Source organism: Lingula anatina, chromosome 2, assembly GCF_051362555.1.
Source record: "Lingula anatina isolate TDL-2025a chromosome 2, LinAna3.0, whole genome shotgun sequence".
Taxonomy (NCBI): Eukaryota; Metazoa; Brachiopoda; class Lingulata; order Lingulida; family Lingulidae; genus Lingula; species Lingula anatina.
Window position 1 is genome coordinate 43,231,266 of NC_141768.1, and position 24,795 is coordinate 43,256,060.

Genomic DNA, 24,795 nt, shown 5'->3' on the forward strand with positions numbered 1-24,795 from the left:
TGTCATGAATATTGAGTTTGTATGCCAAATCTTTATGACTTATTTTTGGACTTTCTATTGGCACTAATACAAAACTTTAAATGCGGAATGTAATAGATATAATATTCACGGTTGCCAAGTTATTGCGATCGTTCTGAGGACCAAAATACTCGGAAGGGCAGACCTCTGTATCTATTCTAAGCCAAGCAAACCCCATTGCCGTTTATTCCTGTTGAACTAACAAGAAACTCCCGCCAATAAGCTCACCTTGGCACAGGCAACCATAACTTGTTGTTCATCATTTTGTTCTCACAATAGAAACTAATTCCGTGTTTGTTCATGTAATGTTTTTGTTTTGCCAGCAAACGTGCGTGAGTCAATCCGAACCATACTTTTCTTGATTAAATAAATTAAAAACAATGAGCTCATATGAGATTACTAAACCTATTCGTGGGATAATACGCTCAAGAGTAAAAGAGTGACCAGAATTACGCCAAAGAAAAACATTTGTGTTTCTAATAGAAGGCATTATCCGTTCAGGGATGGTTTTCTTTCTTGCGAAGAACAAGAGGGAGGAATGCACCCCGAGTTGTAGAACGCTGCACGGTGCCGGTTTAAACATTTATTTGAAAAGTTACTGCGGCAAGACTACAGCCAGCTCTTTGACACTGAGGGTGACAAAAGTGGGAAGGTTTTCGGGAACAGGAGAGAAGAAAAGTAACAACTTCCGCGGTTTTTCATAACTTGTTAAGTAAACAAGTTAAGCTAAAAGAAAAACCACAGGATTGGTATATGGATATGATGGCATGTCGCAGACAGACAGACGAATACTTGACTGTCTAATTATAACGTTATGACAATTTTTTGAACAAATTTACATTGAACCATAGAGAAACATTTTACAACACAATATTTTACAGAATATTTCCTTTGACGACTGAAAATTTGGCTTGTCGATATCAATTTTTTGGTCTCTACACTTTGGAAAACGGAAATTGCTGTAAAATCCTGTATTATATTTATATTAAAGTTCTCTGCGTGAGCTGTTCATTTTGTTGACTGTTTTACGCCTTTTGGAAAGAATTGGTAATATGACTCTGGTAAAAAGAATATCAATTCTAATTCAATTAATGACCGATATTAAACGTGATTATAGTCAGGAAAAGAAGCATGGATTCCTTCACTTTTAGTCCAGAATAATAGTCAAAGTTAAACTGACACAAAAAATAACAGGGGCCACAGGTTCTGTAGCACTCGCCCGCAGAAAGCTTTTCACGACCTGCTCCTGTTGAACCATATTTTAAGTTTAACTAGTTTATGTTACGCATGTGTTGGAAACACAAAGTGGCCAAGCATAAACCATAATACAGCCAACAAAACTCAAGAACACTCGTTTTTTTAGGGGGAGGGAAATATAGCAAAAATCTACACTTAGTCACAGACAAACAAACCACACGTCATTCCAATTACGTGATCAGATGGTGTTTAAATTTAAGAAGTTGAAATCGTGACACGGGGTCCGTGAAGATCTTTTTTAGGATTATCGTAGTCATTCTCTTCTGGAGCAAGGGTTTTCCATTCGGGCGTCCTTTGCTCCGGGCCAGCAGGCTTTAATTAGGATCAGGGACGCTGGTACGTGAGGCCGGGGATAAAGTGCACCTCGCAGCCAGCCAGCAGTATTTGCTTGCCGCCGCGTACAACACCATGCAGTTGGCTGCTGGTATGCAATGGCTTCTAACGTCTGCTGTGGTTCTGAATTCAATCTCAGGAGGTAAGTGTAAAATAGTTGATGTACATGCTGATATCGCTTGCATTCCAATGTTTTCAGTTTCAGTGATGGCGATGCGATTAAGCTATTATGTAAGTGTATACCTTTGCGGTTTCGCGTTTCCAGTTTGGTCATGCCAATGTTTTTACCTGTTCTCTGTCGTCAAAGATACCCATTTAAAATTGTACTTTGAAACGTTGGACAGAATGTTTTCATATTATTTGAAGCACTTACAGAAATAACATAATCGCACGTTCGTCACTTTGTATAAATTGTGCCATGAAGTACACGAAGTAGACTATACATTGTACTGACTCAGAGAGTGAAGTTGTTTGCATGCAGCCAGTGTGTGTGTGTGTGTTTTTCAACTACATTTTTTGGATGCCGTCCCTTTTTGCATAGAACTTTATTGCCTTTTAACGGCCTTTTTGTGAAATGGCTCCATAAATTTCACATTTCACCCAAACGTTTATGACCTTTTCATTAAAATCCAATAATAACCTCTCAGTGTATGGCCGTAGACCATTATTCTTTTGATTAATCTCAAATGTGCCTCATGGGAAATCTGTGAAACACTTTGCTACAAGGTAGCCGGACAACCAGCGATTCCAACTCGTTATGCTCGATTACATAGTCCAATGCTAATACATATAGCCATCTCGACATTCTACAACCACACTGCACCTGGCGTGCAGCATCTGGAAACCCACGTGTTTAAAAACTAAACGAAAAGGGAATTCCTTCGGGTGAACTTGCTCTAGGATTCAAATGTATAAGAAAAGCGTTGAGCCTTGGAAAAACACCTCTCTCCAGAACCATAACACAGAATGTTAATCAATATCGAATGGAATCGCTACATTACTTGTAACAACACAGTATGTCGCGTGCCCGAATGGTTATAAGACGCCGTGTCCCAAGTGTTAATGGTTAACAGTAGCCTAAAACAGATGGCAATACTGCGGAGACGCCCATTTCCGCAATATTCTATAGTTTCATCTATATGACCAGCCGGGGGATTGGTTTACGTTTTTGCCATCATTACATCTTGTTCTAAACGTTGGTAAAATATGAAGCTTAAAGGGATAACAGCTGTTCATTTTGGCCAAAAAATGCATTTTTCTGGGGTAAACAGCAATTTCCCCGTACTTACCAATGGTTACATTGTAATTAATCTATTTCTACATTCAAAGTTAGTCCCTGTTTTTTTCTAAAAGGTTTTTTTCTAATCTCTTAAGAGATTTTTACAGAGTATAGTTATCTATGGAGGTCATGTGGTCGAATGGCAAGTACAGATTTCAGATTTACTGCCATAACTGCCGTTTTTGTGGTAAAATAGAATATATTATAGTTCTTTGAGTTGTTTACAATGTATTTATTGTGAGATATAGATATCATATGAAGAGTTATTATCCCTTTAAGTTTTTCAAAGGTTCTCATACCAAATCTGGTAAAAGTGTCTTTCGATAAAACACCTTATCAAACCTAATAACAGTATCCAATACAGGAGTTATGGTCTCCTCATACATCTGTTGACATTTTACAGCCGTGGCTGACTACTAGTAGCCTACAATGGTTAAAGGCGAGCTTTTGGCCTGTGTAGTTAAAGGAACTGAACTTTAAAAAACTTGACCCAGATAAACTTTGGCAAATGACTGTTTTAAATCCAGTTATGTTTTCGTTTACTTTTCCATTTTTTAGACTCTATGACTTAAAAGAACTTGACAGATAACGTCTTTATCAATTTATGTATGTACCACTGGCGTCTCATGACACGTTTTTGTTTTAAAATCACCTGTTGTTAGTTGTATTGACGTGCGTCCCGGAGCTGATCCACCTGAAGTCCAGTCAGATGGACAAATGGAACTATTGGTACAAAATCAACTTCAAGACAGAGGTGAAGACAGTCACCATAGAGGACCCGGACGCCTTTGGTCTGGATGATATAAAGGAAAAAGAATTCAGACTGAATGGTAAGAGAGTGAAGGTGAATTTGATTTTTTTTTTTTGCAAACAAGTAGGAAATAACATAAAAACACTTGTTCACACTTCATACTGGTAGTGCAATTCCACTTAACGTACAGAGTGAATACAAAAACTTATGAGGTCGCTAGAACTGTATTATGTTTGAAGATCACGTGGTTGTTTTGTGGTGACGAGTGTAAAAATCGCACGTGCTCAGTTGACAACGCCAGATCTCCACTTTCAAATAAAATAAACCGTCGTTAAATCAATCGAATGAACAAATACATGTGTGACTTTGTTTACCAAAAAAAAAAAAAAAAAAAAAGGGGAAACAAAAACAGCTGTGAGAGCGTACGAAACAACAAATATTGCTGAAAATATATTCCATCACTCACATTACTAAGAGTGACAAGTCGAACGATAATGATTTCGGCTTTATATTCTTAGAAGAATTATAGTTTTGAAAAACTAGTTTGGCTCAAATTGCATTATTTCATTAGCCGTGTAATAAGCTTCAGAAAGGTTTGCACAATTTCTTCAACCAAAAGGTTTTGTCTGACCTTGTGTGCAACCAATAACTCGTATAATCATGGAATAGGCAAGTATCAACAGAAATGGTGAGCGAACCCAATTTTCCATTTCCATTCTCTACTTCTATGGCGTTTTACTGCACATGCACACACAACGCAGAAATTGACTTAATCATCATCAAATAAAGTTGGATAGAATCTCCAACATATTTATTTCTTGATTTAATGGACTGATTTTGGAAGTTAAAAAACATTGACAAACTTATTTTTCAAATTCAAAAGCCATGATTGTAAACTATGTTTAAAAAGCAGAATCTACTGTGATCGTGAAGAAGTTGTGGTGCGTTCTTCGCGTCAATTCGGGCCTGTGCATGTTAGAAAACTATATAAAAGAATGTATAACAATAATCTTCAAACATAATAAACAAAAAACATAAACATGTTTGATTATGAGAACATGATGTTATAGGACAGAAAACGTGAACACCATAAATTATCGATTCTCTCAGATGTAAAGCCAACTAGAACACTTTGCTTGACAAATTATGGTAATGAGACAAAACTTGGCTCAGTCATGTCATAGGCCAGTCAAAATAATTAAATATTAAGATTAAAATTTTATATTTGTGGACGAAAAGAAGAGATCATTATTGTATAACAAAATTTGCCCTTTTTATGAAAGATCTTGTAAAATTGTTTAGTTGAACTTGCGTATACACAATAAACCAAACATTTAGCAAAATATCATGTATTTTCACGTCCACATGTGTTAGCGTGGTTATGTGTTCGACATATCGATGGAAACTTTAAAAATTTACAAAATCTTTTCCAATTTCCATCTCAGGCAACATCCATGTTCTGCGGTACGCTGGCGCCGCCATATACCTGACGCAGACGAACCTTCTCACCCATGCGGAAGACATTTTAAACAACCAGTACCTGCAGGCGGATCTGTACAAGACGCACAGCATACACGGGATCGTTTCTCAAGGTAATTATTCTTTTTATCTTAATCTCGTTATCTCTCTTGGGATTAGGGTTTCTGAGAAATAGTCATGACTGGTGTTGATTTCTTTGGCGCCTTTGTTTTTCTATTATTGAATTAAACCTTATTCCTTTTGTATCCGATTCAAGCCTAGGTCCTATAGCAACAACTGAGACTGGGGATTGATGCCACGATCCTGTTACCTTCGCGTGTAAAAATTTAACCTGTTGTAATTTGATCACCGTGGGTCTGTACCAACAAGGACATTATTAAATTCAACTCATTGTGTGAATGTTCTGGCGCACGAGTTTCCCCGTGGGGCAACAATTACCAAACATGTTTGTAAACATAGTTTTACCTGTTATTCCCCCCACCATCAGTTATAATCGATGCTAGCCTTTATCTTCTCCACATTGCTTTAAAAGGGAGAAATTATTATATTTTAGGTGGATATCATGAAGAATTAGAACACGACTACTACCCTTACAAGGAATCATGGGTGACAAAGTTTGCCGTGTCTTATTCAGATGACGGAAAGAACTTCCGGTATCTCACAATTGGGGACAATGTCACTGATCCTAACCATATCCTGGTGAGTTAAAATTGTCTACTTGACTGTATAATTATACAGATCGTGGAATGAGTTTGTCAGCTTGTGGGAAACAGATGACACGGACTGAAAAAAAAGCTGTTCCGAAACGCGTGGTAATTAAAGTTGACATGGCTTTAAACAGGAAGTCTGAAAAAGATTCAAGCAGGATCTTAGCCAAGTTTTCTTTAATGTCAGTATTTTTCCTTATTCATCATATTTAAGTAAGTCAGGTTTTAGATTAACTTCTACATCGACGTACTGTTAATGGCAGTCAAATATAACTACCCTTTTTTTAGGTTTTCCTGGGAAATACAGATGGCAAACAAAAGCGTCGCGTGATGTTCCCATCTCCTATCTCTGCCCGCTATGTGCGGTATCACCCCATTCAAGGCAGGGACTCTCAAAAATCGTCCATTTATATACAGATGAGGATGGGGCTCGTCGGTTGCATTGACGGTACGGCCACCTAGCGACTATTCTTTTATAATTAGAATAAAGTCATGGTTGTCAATTTCTACATAAAAGTTAGCTGTTAACTACTTATTTTTCGAGATAAAATGGCCATTGATTTGCCGCTGCTTGCTGAAACCTTGAAACAAACCTTGAAACAGAAGATGCATTTCCTTGTCCTAAGATTAAATTTAACGAAAATTCTGTCCGCTCTACTCTTATTTCTTAACGGAATTTACACTGTCTTACAAGCTTAACCTCAGATCAACAGATCATAGGCCTGGGGGAAGATTTCTATACCATTTACTTGTTTTGATCGAGGGCATATAACTAATTCTTTATCTGATTTTGTTTTGTTGTGTCTTCATTTTATAGCGGACATCACAAAAGAAGTCATTAGTGACCAGAAGGATCAGAACAAAAAGAAAACTTTTACTAACCACCAAGCAGATGGGGAGGAATTTACGTTGCGATGGAAAATAAGCGTTGACGAAAAGAAAGTGTGTTGATATAACAAATGTCAATATATTTTTGCAGAAAATATATACCTATTCAGTATTAATTGCGAAACATTGATTTTGTTCAGTAAAAAACCAAAATACCAGGCAATCAGTTGTCAAGTCGAAAAGAAAAATTAAACTAAATTTGAGTGATGTATTGTCTGTGGGGAATAATGCAATTAAGTAAAGATCCGTTTCCAGTGTGGATAGGTCGACCTAGCTTAGATCGACCAGTCGCAAGAGGCCAGTTGATTACGATTAGATCACCAGATGGAGAACCACATGGGTTCACCGAGGTCGTTATATTAACCACACTCTCTCCTCAGGAGGGTCGTCCTATGCTAGGTCACCTGTTTTCACTGGAAATGGGCATTTATTGATGCGAAAAGGTTATAATCCGTAGGCAGACGATGGCGTGTTCTAATATGCATGGGCAGGGTTTCTCATTACCAAAATAGGAGTAAATCGTAGATCGCATGCCTTTCAACACGTAAAGTTTTTTTTTTCTCGGTACCTTCTGCATTTGTCTGTAATATTTGTTTCTTGTTACATGATCAGTAGAGGATTGGATTTTCTAAAACACATCATGACTAAGAAATTTTAACGTTTCTCAACATATTCCAATTTCAGTCGATTGTCATCACACTGCACCGAGTTCACGTGCCCGCCTCAAATCTCTGCCATAACGGCAGCATCACTGTATACGGGGGCGACTCGGAGACGTCCCAGACCGCTCCGTTATTGTGCAAGGTTTGTGGCTTTCACAGTGGCCCGCAATCTTTCAACAGCCATGCGTCAGAAGTCACTGTCATATTCAAGTCTTATAACAGCAATGATTTCTTCACAGGGGAGTTCTTCCCGTCTTCCCCTGTCAATGGTGGGTGTGGAAGGAACTACGGGGGTTATAACTATTACAGGAGGAGAAAGAAACGGATCATAGGGGGCAGCACGTCTGCTCCTGGGCGCTGGCCCTGGAATGTAAGAATACCACGTTTATCAAACTATGATGCTGTAGTAAATAACCAGTTCTGGGTGTCTTTAAATGTCATAAAAATATCTCTCCCAACAATTGACAATTAAATAAAAAATAGAATAACTTTTGGACATCTAACCGTAAATAGACGGAATATCGGAGGGTTTGATACTTCACATTTTCCAAATATATCAAGCGTGTTTCTTTTAATAGTCTCTCTCTCTCTCTCTCTCTCTCTCTCTCTCTCTCTCATAACCTTGTTATATTTTCCTCAAGGTCAAAGTGCTCAAGTCTACGTTATCTCACAACCACGGCTTCTGGTGCGGAGGTACACTGATTCATCCTCGTTGGGTTTTGACTGCCGCACATTGTTTGGAGGGGTAAAAATCTTAAAAATTAAATTATTATTTTTTTGTCATCTTACTAGGAAAGCTGCAGTCCTCATTTCTAGATTAAAAATAGAATGTGAAAGATCGGGAAATGCATTTTACTCGTTCAAAACAAATAATAAGGTAAATGACTTATGTGTCGATGTTAAGTATTAGTATGTATTTAGTCTCTTTTTTCTTTAATTCAGAGTACCCACAGCAGATTACGAAATTGTTGCACTGGACAATCAGCGCCGTCGAGCTGTCAAGACTTTTATCCATGACCAGTTTTTTGAAAGAAATAATCCTTTTAAGGTATATAATATTCATATGGTACAAGCGTATTAAAGTAGAAAATGATATAGACCTATATTTATGAGAGCATTCTTAAATCCAGCACGAACATTTTAATACATGGCAAAACAACAACAACAACAAAAAAAAAATGTTTTGGAATCGCTTTTCTTTCTCAAAATGATCCACGTTAAGCTTTAGAGGAGGTAAAATCTACGGTTGACGTCCCGGACTCTTACACTGACTTTATTTTGTAGTAATATGATAATTCCGTCATAATTTTGTTTAGCCAATGGCTCCCTAAACATTATTGTTTATAATCATTTAGCTTCTAAACGATGTTGGCCTCATCTACCTTGAGCGAGACTTCCAGCTGGGATATGGTGCTAACACAATCTGCCCGCCAGATGGCGGTAGGAGAGACTGGGAGTCAAGCACCTGTTATTTCACTGGCTGGGGGAGGATACAGCCCACGGGTGAGTCAGTTCCCTGGTTTTTAGTTCGGTTGGTGAGACGTTGGGCTTTAGAAAAATATTTTATCAAAAGAACACCTATGTAACCTTCATTGGATTTTTACACACTTGTAGGTTATCACCCAGAAATGATGCAGCAGATCCGGCCTTCTGTCGTTCCCATGAATATATGTCGATACTACTGGGGCTACCGCTGGATGAAACAAGAAGCCATGATCTGTACGGCGGGACACCCTTACCTACTGCAGGGCTCTAACTGCATGGTTAGTGAGAGAAATTAGTTTAATGATCATTGTTTTGTAATTTTATAGGCAAGAGCGCCAAATCCGTTTGCTTGGCTTAAGTAATTTCTATGATAGCATAGCACCAGCGCATCTACCACATCGTAATGAAAGGTACCCAGTATAATATGACAGACTTCAATGGAAATCAGGAGTGGAGGAAAGGGGGAGCTCTTAAATTTGTGATAGACAGCACGACCAATGATTTCTTCAAGACTTCAGTTTTGTTTTATTTTTATATTTATCAGGGAGACAGTGGCAGCCCCCTGTTTTGCAAGCGTAGAGACGGTAGCTACACAGTAGAAGGTATATTTAGCTGGTTGTATAGGGAATGCGGTACAATGGCCAAACCAGACGTGTTTTCACGAGCCTCGGCACACTGGCCTTGGGTACAAGAAATCATGCATACGTACTCTCCGGGATATTAGCGCGAGTGATATTCCTATCACAAGAGCAGTTGTGATCTTAATCCGCTCTGGTTTCATCAGTTGCAGCAAGACGGAATGGACTTGTTTTCAAGACCTTGCTAAGCAGTTTATTGCATTGGATGCTGGCGTGCTGTAACTGCTGTTCTTGGAGGCAACAGATTACCTGCCTGAAGATCTAGGGAACAGTATGCCAAGGAGGTTGAGACGATTTCAGGAACTTTAAAGTACGCTTCATGTCCCTGTACCTCTCTTATTCAATCTAAGAAATTTTATAAAATATTGCAGTTCAGATACTTCTGCTTGATACAAAATACATTAAGATTCCTATAGTTTACGTTCCCAGTTTGTGGGATCAAACTTATCCACATTTATTTACCTGCAGGTGTGATACGTTTACAAATATATTTATGAAATATAATAATAAAGACAAGATTTGTACTACCAGCACGCTTTATTTCCGAGATGGCAAACTAAAATATACAATCTACACAGCCATAGGTGTCGTTGAGAATAAAATGCAACTAAACAATAATTTCCAAGTAATAACTACTCTATTTACGATATAATCCGCACTTTGTACGCAAGTCAATAGGGGGCGCTTTATGCTGACATTTACACAAGATGGAATGACACTCGCAACCAGCTGCATACCGATGACGTCACACTCCTGTAAAATGGCGTCACACTGCCTGCACTGTTTGTTTTTTGAAGCAGGAGCTAAAATGCAGGCAGTTTGTATACACGTGATATCGTCTCCCTATTAACTTAAGTACAGTAGATGCGGGCAAGATTACTTTGGTGAGGTGGTTAACTATACAATTTTTTATACAATTTCCGAATGCAATGATTTTTTGTAATTATACTGTAACATGATAATTTGATTATTGTGAATAATTCTAACAACATGATTACATCATATATCACCAGTATGGCCGTGCACTTGTTAAAAAACCTCACAAAGTAATCCTGCAATTCTTAAAAACAAATATTTAAAAGACATAATAATGCTGTACAATGTGATAAAGATAATGATCTTTTTTAAGTAGCAATAATAAAAGAAATCCATTACTGTAAATTGCTCTGATAAAAATGTGCTCTTTCTATATGTATATATATATATAAACTACCATCATGGGCTGTCACAGATCATTTATGTATATTCTCTACAAAACTAAGTTTCTCTTTTATAAAATTGTTTTCTGCAATATTGAAATGCTTATGTCAGAAGATGGACAGAGACTGCTCCAAACCCGGATCTCAAACAGTTTGAATCCACAGTATCCTTCAGAAAAAATGGGTCCACAATAATAAAATGTTTCAGCCCTAGTCCAATCTCTGTAACAAGCCGACGCTGAATCTACTTAAAAATAGTCTCTAGATTTAGTCGAGATCCATTGAACGCCACATATTGGCCACCATTTTGAGAGCTAAATCCTTTCAGTTGTTCTGTTCAGCTAGACAGTTTACAGCTAAGGTCAATTGCTAGCCAAGTCGATATCACCAACATCTCAGACAGTTCTCATTTCTAGCTAGAGGCAAACTGTTCTTTGCACAGTCCTGGTTAGAATAAAAACTGCATATATTCCCATTAAAATTGGTCTTTTTAAAGACTTGCTCTTGTTATTTATCCACAGGCCACTGTTCTTTAAACCCATATTAGTGCACATAATCAACAATTTTGATGATTTTGCTTCCTTTCGTCTGCTGCACTGCACTGTTCCTGATATAAACTGTTAAGAGGATTACACTACTCAATCTGCTCCATCTGTGTCTATATTGTCTTTATGTACATCTACTCCAACCTCCAGCTCACAGATCTGTATCAAACCAAGCTGCCGCAGCCATCTGGTTGGGGTCCCCTGGGGTGATGGAGTCGAGGTTCTCAAAGTTGAGCTCGGCAGAGGGGGTGCCTAGGTCGGGGAGTTGGTCCATGGGGCCATAGTTACTGCCTTGATGACTGCCGACATCCAAACCCTGCATAGCATCCACTGGCATGTGTGGGTCAAAACCTAAGAGGGAAAGGGGAGGAATGAAATTAGACGCAAGGTTATCTATTTTTATATATTACATATTTTTTCGAGGAGAAACTAATACCATGACATTACGTACAAACAAACACCTCAAAACGTTTCTCCACTTTTTTTCCAACACTGCTGCCGTCACCTTCATGCAATTTAAAGGACATATAGTTTTAACATTTTGAACAGAGCATTTTCATGTTAACAATTTGAAAAAACTAAAACCACTATCCCCTTATTGTCATGGTAAACATCACATACTGTGGATATGTACAAAGAACCATGAAAGAATCCTCCACCCCCATCTCACCCCACTTGTCAGTACAAGCTGGGCTGGAACTAGCCAAATCAGTATTTTTCATCACTTTTTTCTCCAAATGGCTTAAATTTGACTAAAACAAGTTAAATCAACCCTTTTTTGTTTAGCCAATGTAAGTCACTTATAGCATTTGGCTAAATTGGCAAGTGCTGGCGCTATCCCCAGACAAAGTAAACCCTTAAACCTAATCATTAAGTACGAGGTCAATCTCCTCACCAGATCTGCTCATGTCATGATGACTTCCACTGTGGATGCTGCCCTGACTGCCATGGTGGGCCGGTGGGTACCCCATGGAATCCCTGTACTGGGGCTCGTCCACACCCAGCATGCCGACATCCTCAAACCCTGGGCCTCCAGGTCCCTGCAAGATGGAGTGCAACTGAATAAGAAGATGTGGGAGTTGAATTTTTGTGCAGATATAACTAGGATTGTCACCTTACTTGATAATTTTTCAACTATGTACTAAAATGGATTTGGTGTAAATAATTGGTTAACATTTGACCATAGCAATCAATAATCATGGTAAAATGACCTCATACACTGCAGTAAACCATGTGTTAGTTATTGTGCCCCACTGCCTCTCACCTCATTCCAAGCCATTGGGTCACCTCTGAACAGTGAGCTGGTCAGTTCTACAGACAAACGTTTCTTGTAGTCCTGTGGTTTATCTTCAGACATACGGAACAACACTGCAGCAGCATAGGTGGCTGGAGGAGAAAATACATGTTCATTATACTATACAACAGGAAGGTCATTCAATGTGGCAACTTGGTTAAAAGAAATTCTTCAGGTCACCAACAACAATGCAGACAAAGAAATTAAAATGCAAGTACAGTGACTACAAAACAAAACAAAAAATGAAATATAAGTTCATTCCTCATACCCCCATTCTCTAAGATATCTTACCATTATACTTAATAATAAACTCAGTAAATGCAGTTAAAGAATGTTTTGGAATCATCAAAATAACGTTGCACTTAAAAACTTGAAGACCAACTTACCAACACCCTCATTCCTTGAGTGCAGTAACTCGGTCAATGGAGCAGTGGCGCCCTCTTGTTCGATCATTTCTGCGCCTTCTTTGTCAGCTGCCAGTTCACACAACACGCCTGCAGCTACACGCTGAATGTTCTCAATTGGAGAGTACAGCAACTGGAAGTAAAGGGTTCAAAGTAAGTCAGATAAATCCTTTATTAACAGTTTCCAAATATTGCTCATCTTTTTTTTTTTTCAAATTTCAAAAAACTACTTTAAAGCTGCAAATGTGAAAACTAATCTTCCATAGTTGAACCTACAGAGCTCACAGCAAGTATGGGACTTTACATGAAAAACTTGTTAATGTACATGTAATGTATTCCCCCTTCCTCAACTATCAATGTACACAGAGGCTATGAAAACCTACCTGTACAAAGAGTGGTATACAGTTCAGTCCCCTGATGATGGCCCTGTTGTGGGCCTCCCTGGCCAGGATGTGGAGAGCCCCTACAGTACCTTCCACAATCTCCTCCATACGCACGCCATCCACATAACTGCTGCCAGTCTGACTGCCATTAGATGCTACAGAGGCTCTTTGCTGGAATATACAGAAATATGGGCTTTATCTAACAGAGCTCAATACAACTTACAAAATAAGTGACTTATTTCTCGAATACTTGTTTAAGTTAATACCTTAATTAAACATACTTGCTCATAGCTCATATCCTTTATTTGAAAATGTTTATTTTATCCCAATAAAGCATTTTGCAAGAACATGACCCATTTTTTTAAACCACAACAGAACAAATCTACAATGACCCATCTTGTTCATGATTACAAAAGTATTTCCATATGAGAAATAGTAGGACCAGCTTTGTAAAGTGTTCCTTACCCTCTGTGTGTCTTGGTGTGCTCTGATCAGCAGCTGTACAATCCTGGGCAGGGCACCATGTTCTCTCAGTGGGGCATGGTTAGCTGGGCACAGGGCAAGGTTCCTGATGAGACCGACAACAGCCTTGATCAGGGGCCAGCGGCTTGGTGGGTGCAGAAGCTTCACAAGGATGGGTAGGCCGTAGTGGAGGCGCACTGCATTCTGGGCCATCTCAGCCTCGGGATGACGGCTGGTCAAGTGACGCAAGGCACACACCTAAAGGGTACAATATAGCAGTGTTATGGTACTGTATTGGGTTTCCATATTTTTTCTATGCACACTCATTTATATTTGGAACAGAGGCTAGGCTAACAAAAGCATTGCAAATTTAACTAAAACACTGTATACATCCTAAATTGTTTCAATAAAAGGTAAAACGCTGCTGGTCGTTTTTTGCTTAACATCAATTCTGCTCAAAATATTTGAATACAATCATCAACATATTTAAATTTAAATTCTGGTTTAGATAAGTTATATCTTAGAGGCAACTCAGAGCACATAAATCTCTTTGAGAGACCACAAAAATTGATGATATTTTAGATTTTGATGGCAGTTAACTTACAGCAGGTTCTGTTATCTCCTCTCTGTCTCCAGCTTGCATGATGGTGCGGACCAAAGCCTCAATTCCTCCAACTTGACACACTGTGATCTTGTTCCTCTGGTTGTTGCAGGTCAAGTTGGACAAGATACCCGCAGCACATGTGACCACATTGATGTCGTTGGAACTGAGAAGTTGTGTCAGCAACTGAAGGAGATTTTCCAGAGTGTCGGTCTTGGTGGCAGCATCAGAGAGGTTTCTGAGCGTCCACAGACAGTTCTGGACCAACCTCTGGCTCTGGTGTCCTAGGTGCATGGCCAGGGCTTGGAGGCCACCTGGAAACAAAAAGAAATTGTTCTCTCAAAGGTCCTAAAATTTTAACACATTAAGTTTCAATTTAAACAACTTTATTTGAGTTATCAACTGGGTTTTCTTAATTACATCAACATAAATCACCAGCAAAACTCTACCGTAAAATAATTAACTTGAAAACTATGCAGTTTAAATTTTGACAACCAAATTTGAAGCTAGAACACAATACTCTTCCATGTTATTTAAAGGCAACAAAAATTTCACCACAAAATGTAATAAGATGTTATATAACATATTCCATCTTAACTTTTTTACTTTCAAAATTCCCAATGTTTAAAACATTACCCGATTCTACAATAGCAGGCTTATTGCTAGGACACACAGACAAAACTTTCAGCACTCTGGAGGTCGTCCACAGAAGCTTCTCATAGGTGTACGAACGCATGATGCGGACAAGTTCTGCTGGGCCTCCACTGGCAAGAATGATCAGCTGGAAAAATAGTAGCAATCAGATGAATGAACTGGAACCATGTAATTTCACTACCCATCTTTCTTTTCCCCTAGGATTTATTTATCAAGATCTAGGTGAAATTCACCATTAACGCCCAAAAACAATATTTTAGGAAAGAAAAATAATGTTTCCAAATTTCAGCAGGCAAAACTGCTTTGTACACTGAGTTTATAATATTTACATGTATATTCAATTGTATTTAGACAGACAGTTTACTCCAGATATCAGGTTTATCACTATACCTTGCTCTCTTGGTTTCCATATGCCAGAATCTGTAGACAATCTGTGGTGATAGCCAGGAATTTGACATTGTTACGCTGCAATAAAGCCACCATCTTCTGCAGTCCTCCCGCCAGGCGCACCGCCATCTTGGCTCCCTCTTGGTGCAGCAGCAGGTTGTGAAGTGTGGTGATGGCATAGAATAACACAGACTCCACTGGGGAACTAGGAAACAGAATGAACATTTTATCAGTCAGCATTTACTATTTATTTTTAAGCATTAAGTTGAACTTTTCAGTTTTTTCAAAATGTGAATTTCAATCAGATATTGCACGTCTAAAATTCATTAAAGACCAAAATATGGATTTACTTTTTTTTTTTTTTTGCAAAAATCTTCTATTTGTGTTTTTTATCAAAGCCTGCCTGCCTTTTCCTGCATGCCTTATTGTAATTTTAAACATAACAGGGTCAAACACTTATACAAAACTCAGCCTGACACTCTTCAATCTGAGCTCAAAAAACACAATGTGTACACAAACAGCAGGCCTGAAAACTTCCCCTTACCTAAGCAGTTTGACAAGTGCGGGTATTCCCCCAGACTTGAAGATGGCCAGCAGTCCCTGTCTGTGGTGTGAAAGGTTGTGTAAGGTCCCCGCAGCACAGCGCGTGGTCTCCACGTCATTGGTGTTACTCATAGCGCGCACCAAGGCTGCGATCATCTGTGGAGAGTTCATTATGGCATGTCTGCTGGCCTCTTTCTTGGACAGTTGGTGGACCATCATGGCTGCTTGGCTGACCACAACTTGGTCTTCATCGTTGAGAAGTTTGGTCAGTTCCGGAATGGCACGAGTTGCAAGATCTGCATCATCCTTAAAGATTATAAAACAGAGTAAACAATGAGAAATCAGTTCAAGGTATGAAGACACTTAGCTAGATCTTGTTTTTTTTTTTTTTTTGTTTCTCATGATATTCACATTTATCTTACTATAGAGAACTGTTTGGATTTTGGATCCAACTGGACCAAATTTTTAAGCCTCGGAGTAAGGAAACCAAAAACTGGGCCCTGTTCGCTATTGCATATTTTTATTTTTAATAAGAACTTCCACGTGTCCACCTGGCCCTCCTCCTTACCTGGTAGTTAATGAGATTAACCACAGCATGCTTCAGCATCTGTGATGGTTCTGCCAGTCTCTGGACTGCAGTGGGCTCACTGGGATGGATCTGTGTGGACGGGATCTGCATCCCCTCCTCCAGGGTCTCGGGAAACATGGCTGCTCGCACACGCTGGGACCTTGTCTGGTTCAACTGTTGGTTCATTTCTAAGTGGGGAAAACATGCATAGTTATTATTTGGGCTTCATTTTTTGTGATTTTATCCTAGGAAGCTCTTCGTGCTCTCAGCAACAGAATGATTAAATACTTCTGTATGTTGTGAATATATAAATACTATCACTTGATCCATCACAATAAAAACTGAGAAATTTAAGGCCAAAAATACTTTAACAACAAGATTTGACAATTTTTGTAATCATTGTAATAATTTCTTCTCACCATCCACTTGTTCCTGTGTGAATCCCTGTCCAAAGTTTTGGTCCCACTCAAACATTTGCATACGGGAGGTATCCATGCTGTCGTCCTCCATCTCATCAGCATGACCCTTGCTGCTGATAGATGGCGCCTGTGTGGTAGCGCCTGACTGAATGCCAGAATCTGCCATGTACTGGTGCTGAGTCCACATCATGGTTTGCTGGTTCTTGTCCATTGGCATCTCACCAACGTCCATGTAGTTGCCGCCCCCTGACACTGAGGAGAAAAATTAAGTAAAGCATAAAAGTTAAAAATAAAAGTTGATCCTACATTTCTATCAAATGTTTAGTATGCAACTTTTGTCTCATATTAATAGAGGGATGGGTAAGAAATAACATTTTTCCCCGTTTAGCACTATTGACAAATCTTTCAAATAACGTGATAATACCAGTAAAAATTTGTCATCACTTGTCAAAGGAAAAAGAATTTTTGTGATTTATCTACTTAGGTATGCATTTAATCTGCAATCATTGTAATACGGAAAAACATTCAATGAAAGTCTGTTTTCCTTCAGCTTTGTTTGTCGTGTAATTTTTTTCTTCACACGTAGAGGATGAAAAGAAAATGAAACATAAACCAGGTTTGTGAATAAACATTTGAACTTAACCATGGTTATCATAAATCAACAACTTTCAGGTGTTGACATCAACACCTACCGTGTTGTTTAAGCAGAATAACAAAACAACTTTAAGTCAACCTGATTAGTATTAATTTTCTTAGTCAATTTCCACTGCGCATACCAAATTACATTCTGGTCAATAAAACTCAATGCATAGCCTTATAGACTCAATGGTAAACAGCTCATTTAAATAACATTATTGAAAACATTTATATTTCTGGTTACTTTACAATACCTAATCTTGTGCTTTACCTTTTTGTTTTTCTTTTAAATAACATCTCTTAACTCTTAATTGCAGCTTTTTTCTTAGAACTATGTATATGAACCATGATCAAAACATTCTTTTAGTGGAGAATAACCGTGATTTATATATACTACTAGCTATTAAGTAGATATAAATTGCACTGTTGATGAAGACTATAGAGCCCATACTGCTGTAAACACGGTTGATTTATGTGCGTTCAGAGAGCAATTATGAGATATTTACTGTTTTCAGTTCATGGAAGAAGGATATCTATATACAACTGTTGGAGGAGATGTAAGTTAAATATTTTATCACAGCAAAAATATTTGATACAATTTAAAAAAGGTGAGTAATTTCCTAGTTCCTTTCTTTCCCCCTGCATTAACAAGTGCTTATTTTATAAAACAGACAAACCAGCATCTTTTTTTCACCATCTGTGATTAACTTTTTCAAAGAGCATCTTCTAGAACCTTCACATCTTTTTTTTAATATAAAGAAATCTGTTTACACATTTCAGCTATTCTAACACAAGTGATTCTATGCCAGACAATGTGTTTACAGCTCCTGAACACTGCTATTATCATCATTTTATATATACTCACTTGTTCTTTGGTTGCCTGTGGAAGGCATTTGTTGATATGTACTCATGGTGAAGATAGTTTAGTCAGTGTTTGCCTGGATGAAAAATAAAACAGAACAATAATTTCACAAAACCAAAAATAGACAACAGAAAAGAATTTTATGTATATGTACCAATAGATGTTTCCAGGGTTTGCTTTTTTAAAATTATAATGGTCATGGCATACACTTCCATTAAATTTCCTTTGTGTCTCTCAGCACAGAAAAAGTCTAAAATGGTGTACATGATATATCCAGTTTCTCCATCATATAAAATGTCTGGTGACCCAATTCAACCCTCCATCATTCAAGACCAGCAGAGGATAAAATGGCTGCCTTGCATGAGGCCAACTATTGAACTAGAATACAATGCTACGCGATCAGCTTGGATTATCCCTGATATCATCTAGAATTTCCATGACACTTGTTGTAATTATCTACATAATCCAGACATCTCCCGTCCAATTGTCTATCAGAGTGGAAAGATGTGAAATTAACAGAAATAGGCCACAGCCAACATAATACATGGTTCTAAGGGCTAATAAAAAAATAGGGAAATGAAGCTAATTTAAAATGGGAGGAAAAGCTAAATGAATATGTATCCTTTTGAAAACAACAAATAAAAGAATATTGGGGTAAATATAGTGGTTCAGATCACATTTTCACATATTTCTTCATTCATATATCATATGGCTTAAGTACTTCAAGTTGGCATGTCTTGCAATCAACACATAACACAAATTAAAAGTGTTGAATACTTCGTTCACAATTTCATTTCACTACATTCAAATCTAGGACCAAAATGAGCCATGCAGTACCTCATAGCAAAATCTAAGCAACCAGTCATGAATAATGGAGTAATGATATCAGGATACAACTCTATCAAATATTCGATATCTAAAATCACTAATTATTTTATAATACCTACCTCTAGCTCTTCAGTGAAGATCACACAGACTGAGGCCCTGCAACAACAGAAAATATCCAGTTAGACATTTGTTTGTGAAATCATACATATGCCAGCTTGTTATGGCATTTGGCTCACCATTGGCAGCAGGGCTTGCTGCAAGTCAAGGCTCGTTTTCTGTTTACTGCTTGGCATTTATGTCAGCTGAAAAACCTGTATATCAGACTCTGCCCCGAATTAAACAATTTCCAAGCGGAATTTACTTTTAGAAATCGCACCAACTGATATCAACAGTTTTGGTTTGGTTGAAAATGCCAGTTGGGCTAGAACTGTGTCATGGGGAAAAAGGGTATAAAATGCACCTATGATTCATTTCTAGCTTAATTCCTAGCTGCCACAATGGAGATGTCAGCCATTGACTGCAATGTATTACTACTAGGTCATGCCCCAGCTGACACTGAGAGATTTATGGCTTGGCAGGCTGTGTACTTTATCCATCAGAAGAGAGCTTTTGGCAGCTTGGCACGCAGCCAACACTTATTCACCAAAGGTCTCACAGGACCGATGAGATTAATGCACGGACACTACCTAAAAGTCTGTGTTTGTCTGATAAAATTGCCATTATTTCATTTGGAGCATTTTTCAACACAATTTAATATAATTTTATGAATTTCCTTATCAATCCTTAGGGGGATAGTGGTAATTTGTTCACACTTGCCCTTATCCAAACAGACCTGTCACAGGAGCTGTCAGCTTAGCTATGAATAATGGCTATCAGATTAAGGCACAAGGAACTGGTCCAACAATGACTGCCATTATTTCTGAATAACTCAGACATGCCTGATATGAATGATAATAATTTCTTCACCTGACAATTCAATGTTCTCACTGTCAGCTCAGACAAAACAAATTCAGACATAAAGATAGACAAACTTTGAATAAAATGATTTAATCCTAACAATAACAAGATTCAAAGCAAGGGAAGCTTTTGTCAAAAGCCGCATTATGCGACCAAGGAAAATGGATTTACTTAAAAATTCATTGGCCCTGTCTTTGTAAAGTGAGTGAATATAAGTTGATATAATTTATGCGGTCTCAAGTGAATGTTTTTTTATTCTCCTTTTTGTTCGCTCTAGAATATTTTCAGACTTTAAACGTAATTACAAACACATCAGTGTGCCTGAAATGAGTGTAGGGAAATGGCTTAAAATGGAAGTTCAATTCTGAACAATATTTTCAAGCACATGAAATAAATGATGACGGTGATCAAAATAAAAATAGTTGACTTCATTCTCCCTGAAGTCCACAAACTAAACATAGATCCAAGCCGATATAACTTAACTACGCTTGGCAAACTTGTTCACAAATCTAATCACAACATGAGTTTTCACGCCTCATGAATATAAGTTTCTTATCAAAACATTCTCTTCTATGGACATTCTTAATGAGCATAAACTCTTAACTCTTACCTGCTCCACCACCATACATTTACAGAGTTGATTTTTGCTTCTGGTTCATTTGTGGAACCTCTTATTAAAAGTACAAGGTACTTGTCACAATAAAAACTTCAGACATGTCTACACAATGAGATCCTGCCTATTATTCTAAACCCCTCAACTGAAAACAACAAGGTTACTGAAACAACAACCAATCAGGAGGCAACACTGGGAGCACCTGCCATTTTCAAATTTGTAATTATCCAAACAATTGAGTAAATCAGCTGCTGAATCATTCACAGAGTGGCCAGCATCATAGGCTGCACCTGACTGTATGACATAACTAAACATTTGCTAATGAACTGCCACACTTCCAAGAAAGACCTATTAGTACCTACTTGGATATGCTGTATACCTTTTGTAATATGTGAGTCATCCTCTACGAGTTGTGCAGTGCCATGAAGCCTACCAGTATTAAATCCATTGCTATGAAATAATTGTATGAAATCTACTGGTCCTCAATTTCAGTAACAACATCAAACCCTTTTAATATCTGGAAACTCCAGGTACTGTAAAGATGATTTTCAAACACAGTCATACCTTCTTAACATCTTTGACAAATTTGAACCCTTGGAAATTAGCCTTCAAGTATATGGTGATACAACAAAATAGTTTCTTCTCTGGTTTAAAATCCATCTGTACTAGTAGTTTCTACCTGCACACTGGTTTTGTATAATCCAGCTGCAGGCATTTTCCATCTGGCACCTCTGGCTGTGATCCAGATACATCTGTTCTCAGCCTCTCTGATCCAGGGGGTCAGAAATACAGTACTCTCTCTTGGGGCCACTGTAAGCTACCTTCACACAATAATTTCAAACAATTCTAAAATGCACTTTGCAAAGGCCTCACTGCTCTGCAACAATGTAATCCACTAGAAACAGCTTCCTGAAGATACAAATTGGGTTGCTTTCTGGTTTAAGTTCGTCCCTTGAAACTCATCTTAAAAACAGCAGTATCTGGCCCAGTGTCAAGTATACTCAGTAAGCATACTTCATCTAAGGCTGGCATATGAACTGCCTGACCACATCAATGGAATAGGAAATCTTTATGTCCCAGGCCAACTAGAGACTATTTTCAACTGATTCCACATCTTCATTATCAAAGGTGTAAAGTAATCATAAGCCAGGTCTACCCACTTGAATTAATATTTGCACCCATAATTAACCCTAAATAGCTAGTAGTCTACTCATTTATGCAAACTAATAACAACCAATACCAAAACATCTTGAAATTCATTAACAATTAAAACCAAAATGCAGTGTTCTGTATCCCACCTCCTCAATTATAAATTCATCAATATTCCAATTCCTGGTCATTGTTGGTCCCCACCTCAACAACTTATGTCATATCTAAAATCAATGATTTTTTGATGACTTACAAGAAGTAAACTAATGTGATCAATGACTATTACATTCCATTGCATTATCCATAAAAGGTAGGGGAGTTCCACCTTACCCACTAGATAAACTGTTTAAATCAGCTTTTCAAACTCCTCCCACAATACATTTTCAACCTATTAACTTTTCCAAAACTGAACTAACAGCTCCAACTAATGCAGTTCATTACAATATCTATGTTCACTACACATGGGTTCATGGCATCTTAACTGTTCAATCAAGATCTCAAATCTTGCTTATAACACCTGAAGATTGATTAATTCTGTGCACAAAACTTGTAAATACAACTGTGCCAAAACAAAGCATTTTTCCATTGAATGCCATTCACAAAATATCGCTGCCTTGTAATGTGCATTTCATAAAACAAAAATCCAACAAAACTACTACCTGAATGCCAAAGGAATAATTTTCTTTGACAGTCTACTTCAAATTCAGAGATACGATAAGGTTTGAATGATAGTAAATGGTCATCATCTATAATATGATTATAATAATGTCATTAGCAAAACAACAATCTAACTTTGGAAGTTTAAGTTGCCAAATTAACTATTTTCACAACGCATGTATTATTCATCATAACGACACTGAAATGATTGTAATCTGAATACTATTACAATCATTAATAATCAGTGCTACAGTAAGCTGTTCCCTGCTTAGTGCTACAATGGAAGGTGACAGAAGCAAGTGCTAGAACTTGCTAGAATGAACTGTTGGAACTTGCCCTATATGCACATAACAAGCAGTAACTGCACTTGGGTCGTGAAATTTTACGCTCTGACAAGTGGCAGCGAGTAACAGCAGATTATCCAATTTGAACTCACCCATAACATTATAATTTGAGAAAGTTAAACTCCATCTTACATTTACAAGTACATACATTCACTGCAACATATAAAATGAAACAAAAATCCATACCTCCACGTAAACATTAAATTATTTTTGAACGAAATGTAAAGTAATAGTATGAGACAAAATACTTGGTTAACGCGGGGGCTGGTGAGACGTCATGTACTAGTAAGTTGCATTATATGTACTCTACCAGTATATCGTTTTCATACTTCTTTTTTTTAAATAAGCAAACAAAACACAGTCCTTACAGCACTGAACTACCCATTTCTTGGTAATTTAAGACATGAGACAACTTTACACGAGGTCCACTATCGAGAAAACGGAATGCCAATGTCAAAAAGACAATGGGTGCACCCAGATGACCCACGTTGCGTTATTTTAAAAAATTCAAACAAAACTTTAAAAACAGTGACATTCTCCTGCAGCTCACCTGATCTACAGGACCTCTTTGTGAGAATAAGAGGCCAGAAACTACGAAATGTCCCTCTTTTCTGCCTCTGTGAAAGAGTTTTGGAGCAGCAACTGCGAAATTTTCAAATTCCAAGATGGCGTGGCTTCATTTGCTCGCTGGGCTAACACACCTTTGAGAAGAGCGCGTCAAAATATAGTCCAACGGGTTTAATATCCTCAATACCTATCAAATACGCTTATAACACTAACAACTATTTACGCATTTTACAATAATATGAATTTTCTATTTTATTTCTTAAAAAGAATTATGCTCATCTAGTATCTTTTAAAAACGGTTTAAATATCCAATTACTGCAAATAGTCCCGCCGGGTGGCGCAGGGCTGTATGCATTGTTTTCGTTAGGTCGCTACGCGTAGGAAATGCTCAGTCAACGGAAAGGTATGCTGAGGATCAATCACTATGAAAGGAGAGAGAGTGGCAGGTATGGCAAAATCAATATTATATGCGGAGGTGTAAAAATGCCACAAACATCTCCAAATGCCATCATCTTAGACAATATTGAACTTGAATTTAATCAAGTAAAAACAAGTGGGTTGAAATATTATTAAAATATGAACATAAATCGATTTAAAAATAAATAAAAAACAAATTATAAAAAAATATGGATGCAAGTGAAAATGTAAAGTGTAACTGATTTAGCAGCTGAATTAAGACCACTTACGTCATTCAAAGTGGAGTCTTCAAAAATTAACATAGAACAAAAAAGAACAATCATGAATGTGAAATGTATTATTTTTTTCTTCACCCCCATCTCTTTTTTATGCAGAGAAAGCAACATGTTAATTATTAAGCTTTAAACACAAAATGTAATACAGTATGATGATCAAACGTTTAACTTGGGGAAAGATAGGCCTATCAGAGAGAGAGAGAGAGAGAGAGAGACGGAATAACAAAAAGACCTGAATGATGATTCGGAGTGAAAAATAATTGAGTTTTATGCGTTTGATTCTTTTCTCTGTGAAAATGGCAGTAACAACTTCGCCTCAATCCTGTTAAAATACATGTAAAGGTGCAACTCCCAACAAAAGAAACCAAGAAACAAAGCCTTTTGATGGGGTTTCATTTGATTTCTTTATGCTGTCTGTATAAGCCCACGTTATTGTTAAGTGATACATCGTTTTTTAAATTTCCAATATTTGTCAGCAAAATTGCTTATTAAAGCACAATGGGCATTAAATGGTTTCTCGTTAAAACTTTTTCG

At 37.7% G+C, this 24,795-nt stretch overlaps 2 protein-coding genes across 4 annotated transcripts; one reads left to right on the forward strand and one right to left on the reverse strand.

The window, feature by feature from the left end:
• The first annotated feature begins 1,361 nt into the window (after positions 1–1,361).
• On the forward strand, positions 1,362–10,027 carry LOC106153357 (uncharacterized). The gene is made up of 12 exons (XM_087004004.1): positions 1,362–1,750; positions 3,550–3,717; positions 5,084–5,230; positions 5,671–5,816; positions 6,113–6,272; positions 6,642–6,766; positions 7,397–7,744; positions 8,016–8,119; positions 8,317–8,422; positions 8,730–8,877; positions 8,989–9,137; positions 9,404–10,027. Exons 1-12 carry the CDS (start codon positions 1,684–1,686, stop codon positions 9,581–9,583), a joined length of 1,848 nt encoding a protein of 615 aa, XP_086860130.1. The 5' UTR covers positions 1,362–1,683; the 3' UTR covers positions 9,584–10,027.
• Positions 10,016–23,729, reverse strand: LOC106151310 (catenin beta-like). Of its 3 annotated transcripts, none has more exons than XM_013524500.2 (15): positions 23,553–23,729; positions 19,402–19,438; positions 18,458–18,530; positions 16,957–17,208; positions 16,538–16,725; positions 15,971–16,275; positions 15,430–15,631; positions 15,022–15,166; positions 14,389–14,699; positions 13,788–14,042; positions 13,323–13,493; positions 12,922–13,072; positions 12,506–12,627; positions 12,137–12,281; positions 10,016–11,592 (listed from the first exon to the last, which is right to left on the reverse strand). In XM_013524500.2, exons 3-15 carry the CDS (start codon positions 18,501–18,503, stop codon positions 11,393–11,395), a joined length of 2,493 nt encoding a protein of 830 aa, XP_013379954.1. In that variant the 5' UTR covers positions 18,504–18,530; positions 19,402–19,438; positions 23,553–23,729; the 3' UTR covers positions 10,016–11,392. The 3 variants fall into 3 exon arrangements, with proteins under 3 accessions (XP_013379954.1, XP_086860128.1, XP_086860129.1); XM_087004002.1 differs by having other exon boundaries at positions 12,137–12,299; XM_087004003.1 differs by lacking the exon at positions 23,553–23,729 and adding an exon at positions 20,850–20,929 and having other exon boundaries at positions 12,137–12,299.
• Positions 23,730–24,795: the final 1,066 nt, after the last annotated feature.

What these genes read in the sequence shown, in the direction of transcription:
- LOC106153357 (XM_087004004.1), top strand. Translation starts at nt 1,684, where the DNA reads ATGCAGTTGGCTGCTGGTATGCAATGGCTTCTAACGTCTGCTGTGGTT. An exon ending in GCTCGTCGGTTGCATTGACG is followed by an intron (nt 6,273 to 6,641) that starts GTACGGCCACCT and finishes TTCATTTTATAG; the next exon opens with CGGACATCACAAAAGAAGTC. An exon ending in GGGGAGGATACAGCCCACGG is followed by an intron (nt 8,878 to 8,988) that starts GTGAGTCAGTTC and finishes ACACACTTGTAG; the next exon opens with GTTATCACCCAGAAATGATG.
- LOC106151310 (XM_087004002.1), bottom strand. Translation starts at nt 18,503, where the DNA reads ATGAGTACATATCAACAAATGCCTTCCACAGGCAACCAAAGAACAA. An exon ending in CACACAGGAACAAGTGGATG is followed by an intron (nt 16,726 to 16,956) that starts GTGAGAAGAAAT and finishes TTCCCCACTTAG; the next exon opens with AAATGAACCAACAGTTGAAC. An exon ending in CACACCAAGACACACAGAGG is followed by an intron (nt 13,494 to 13,787) that starts GTAAGGAACACT and finishes TGTATATTCCAG; the next exon opens with CAAAGAGCCTCTGTAGCATC.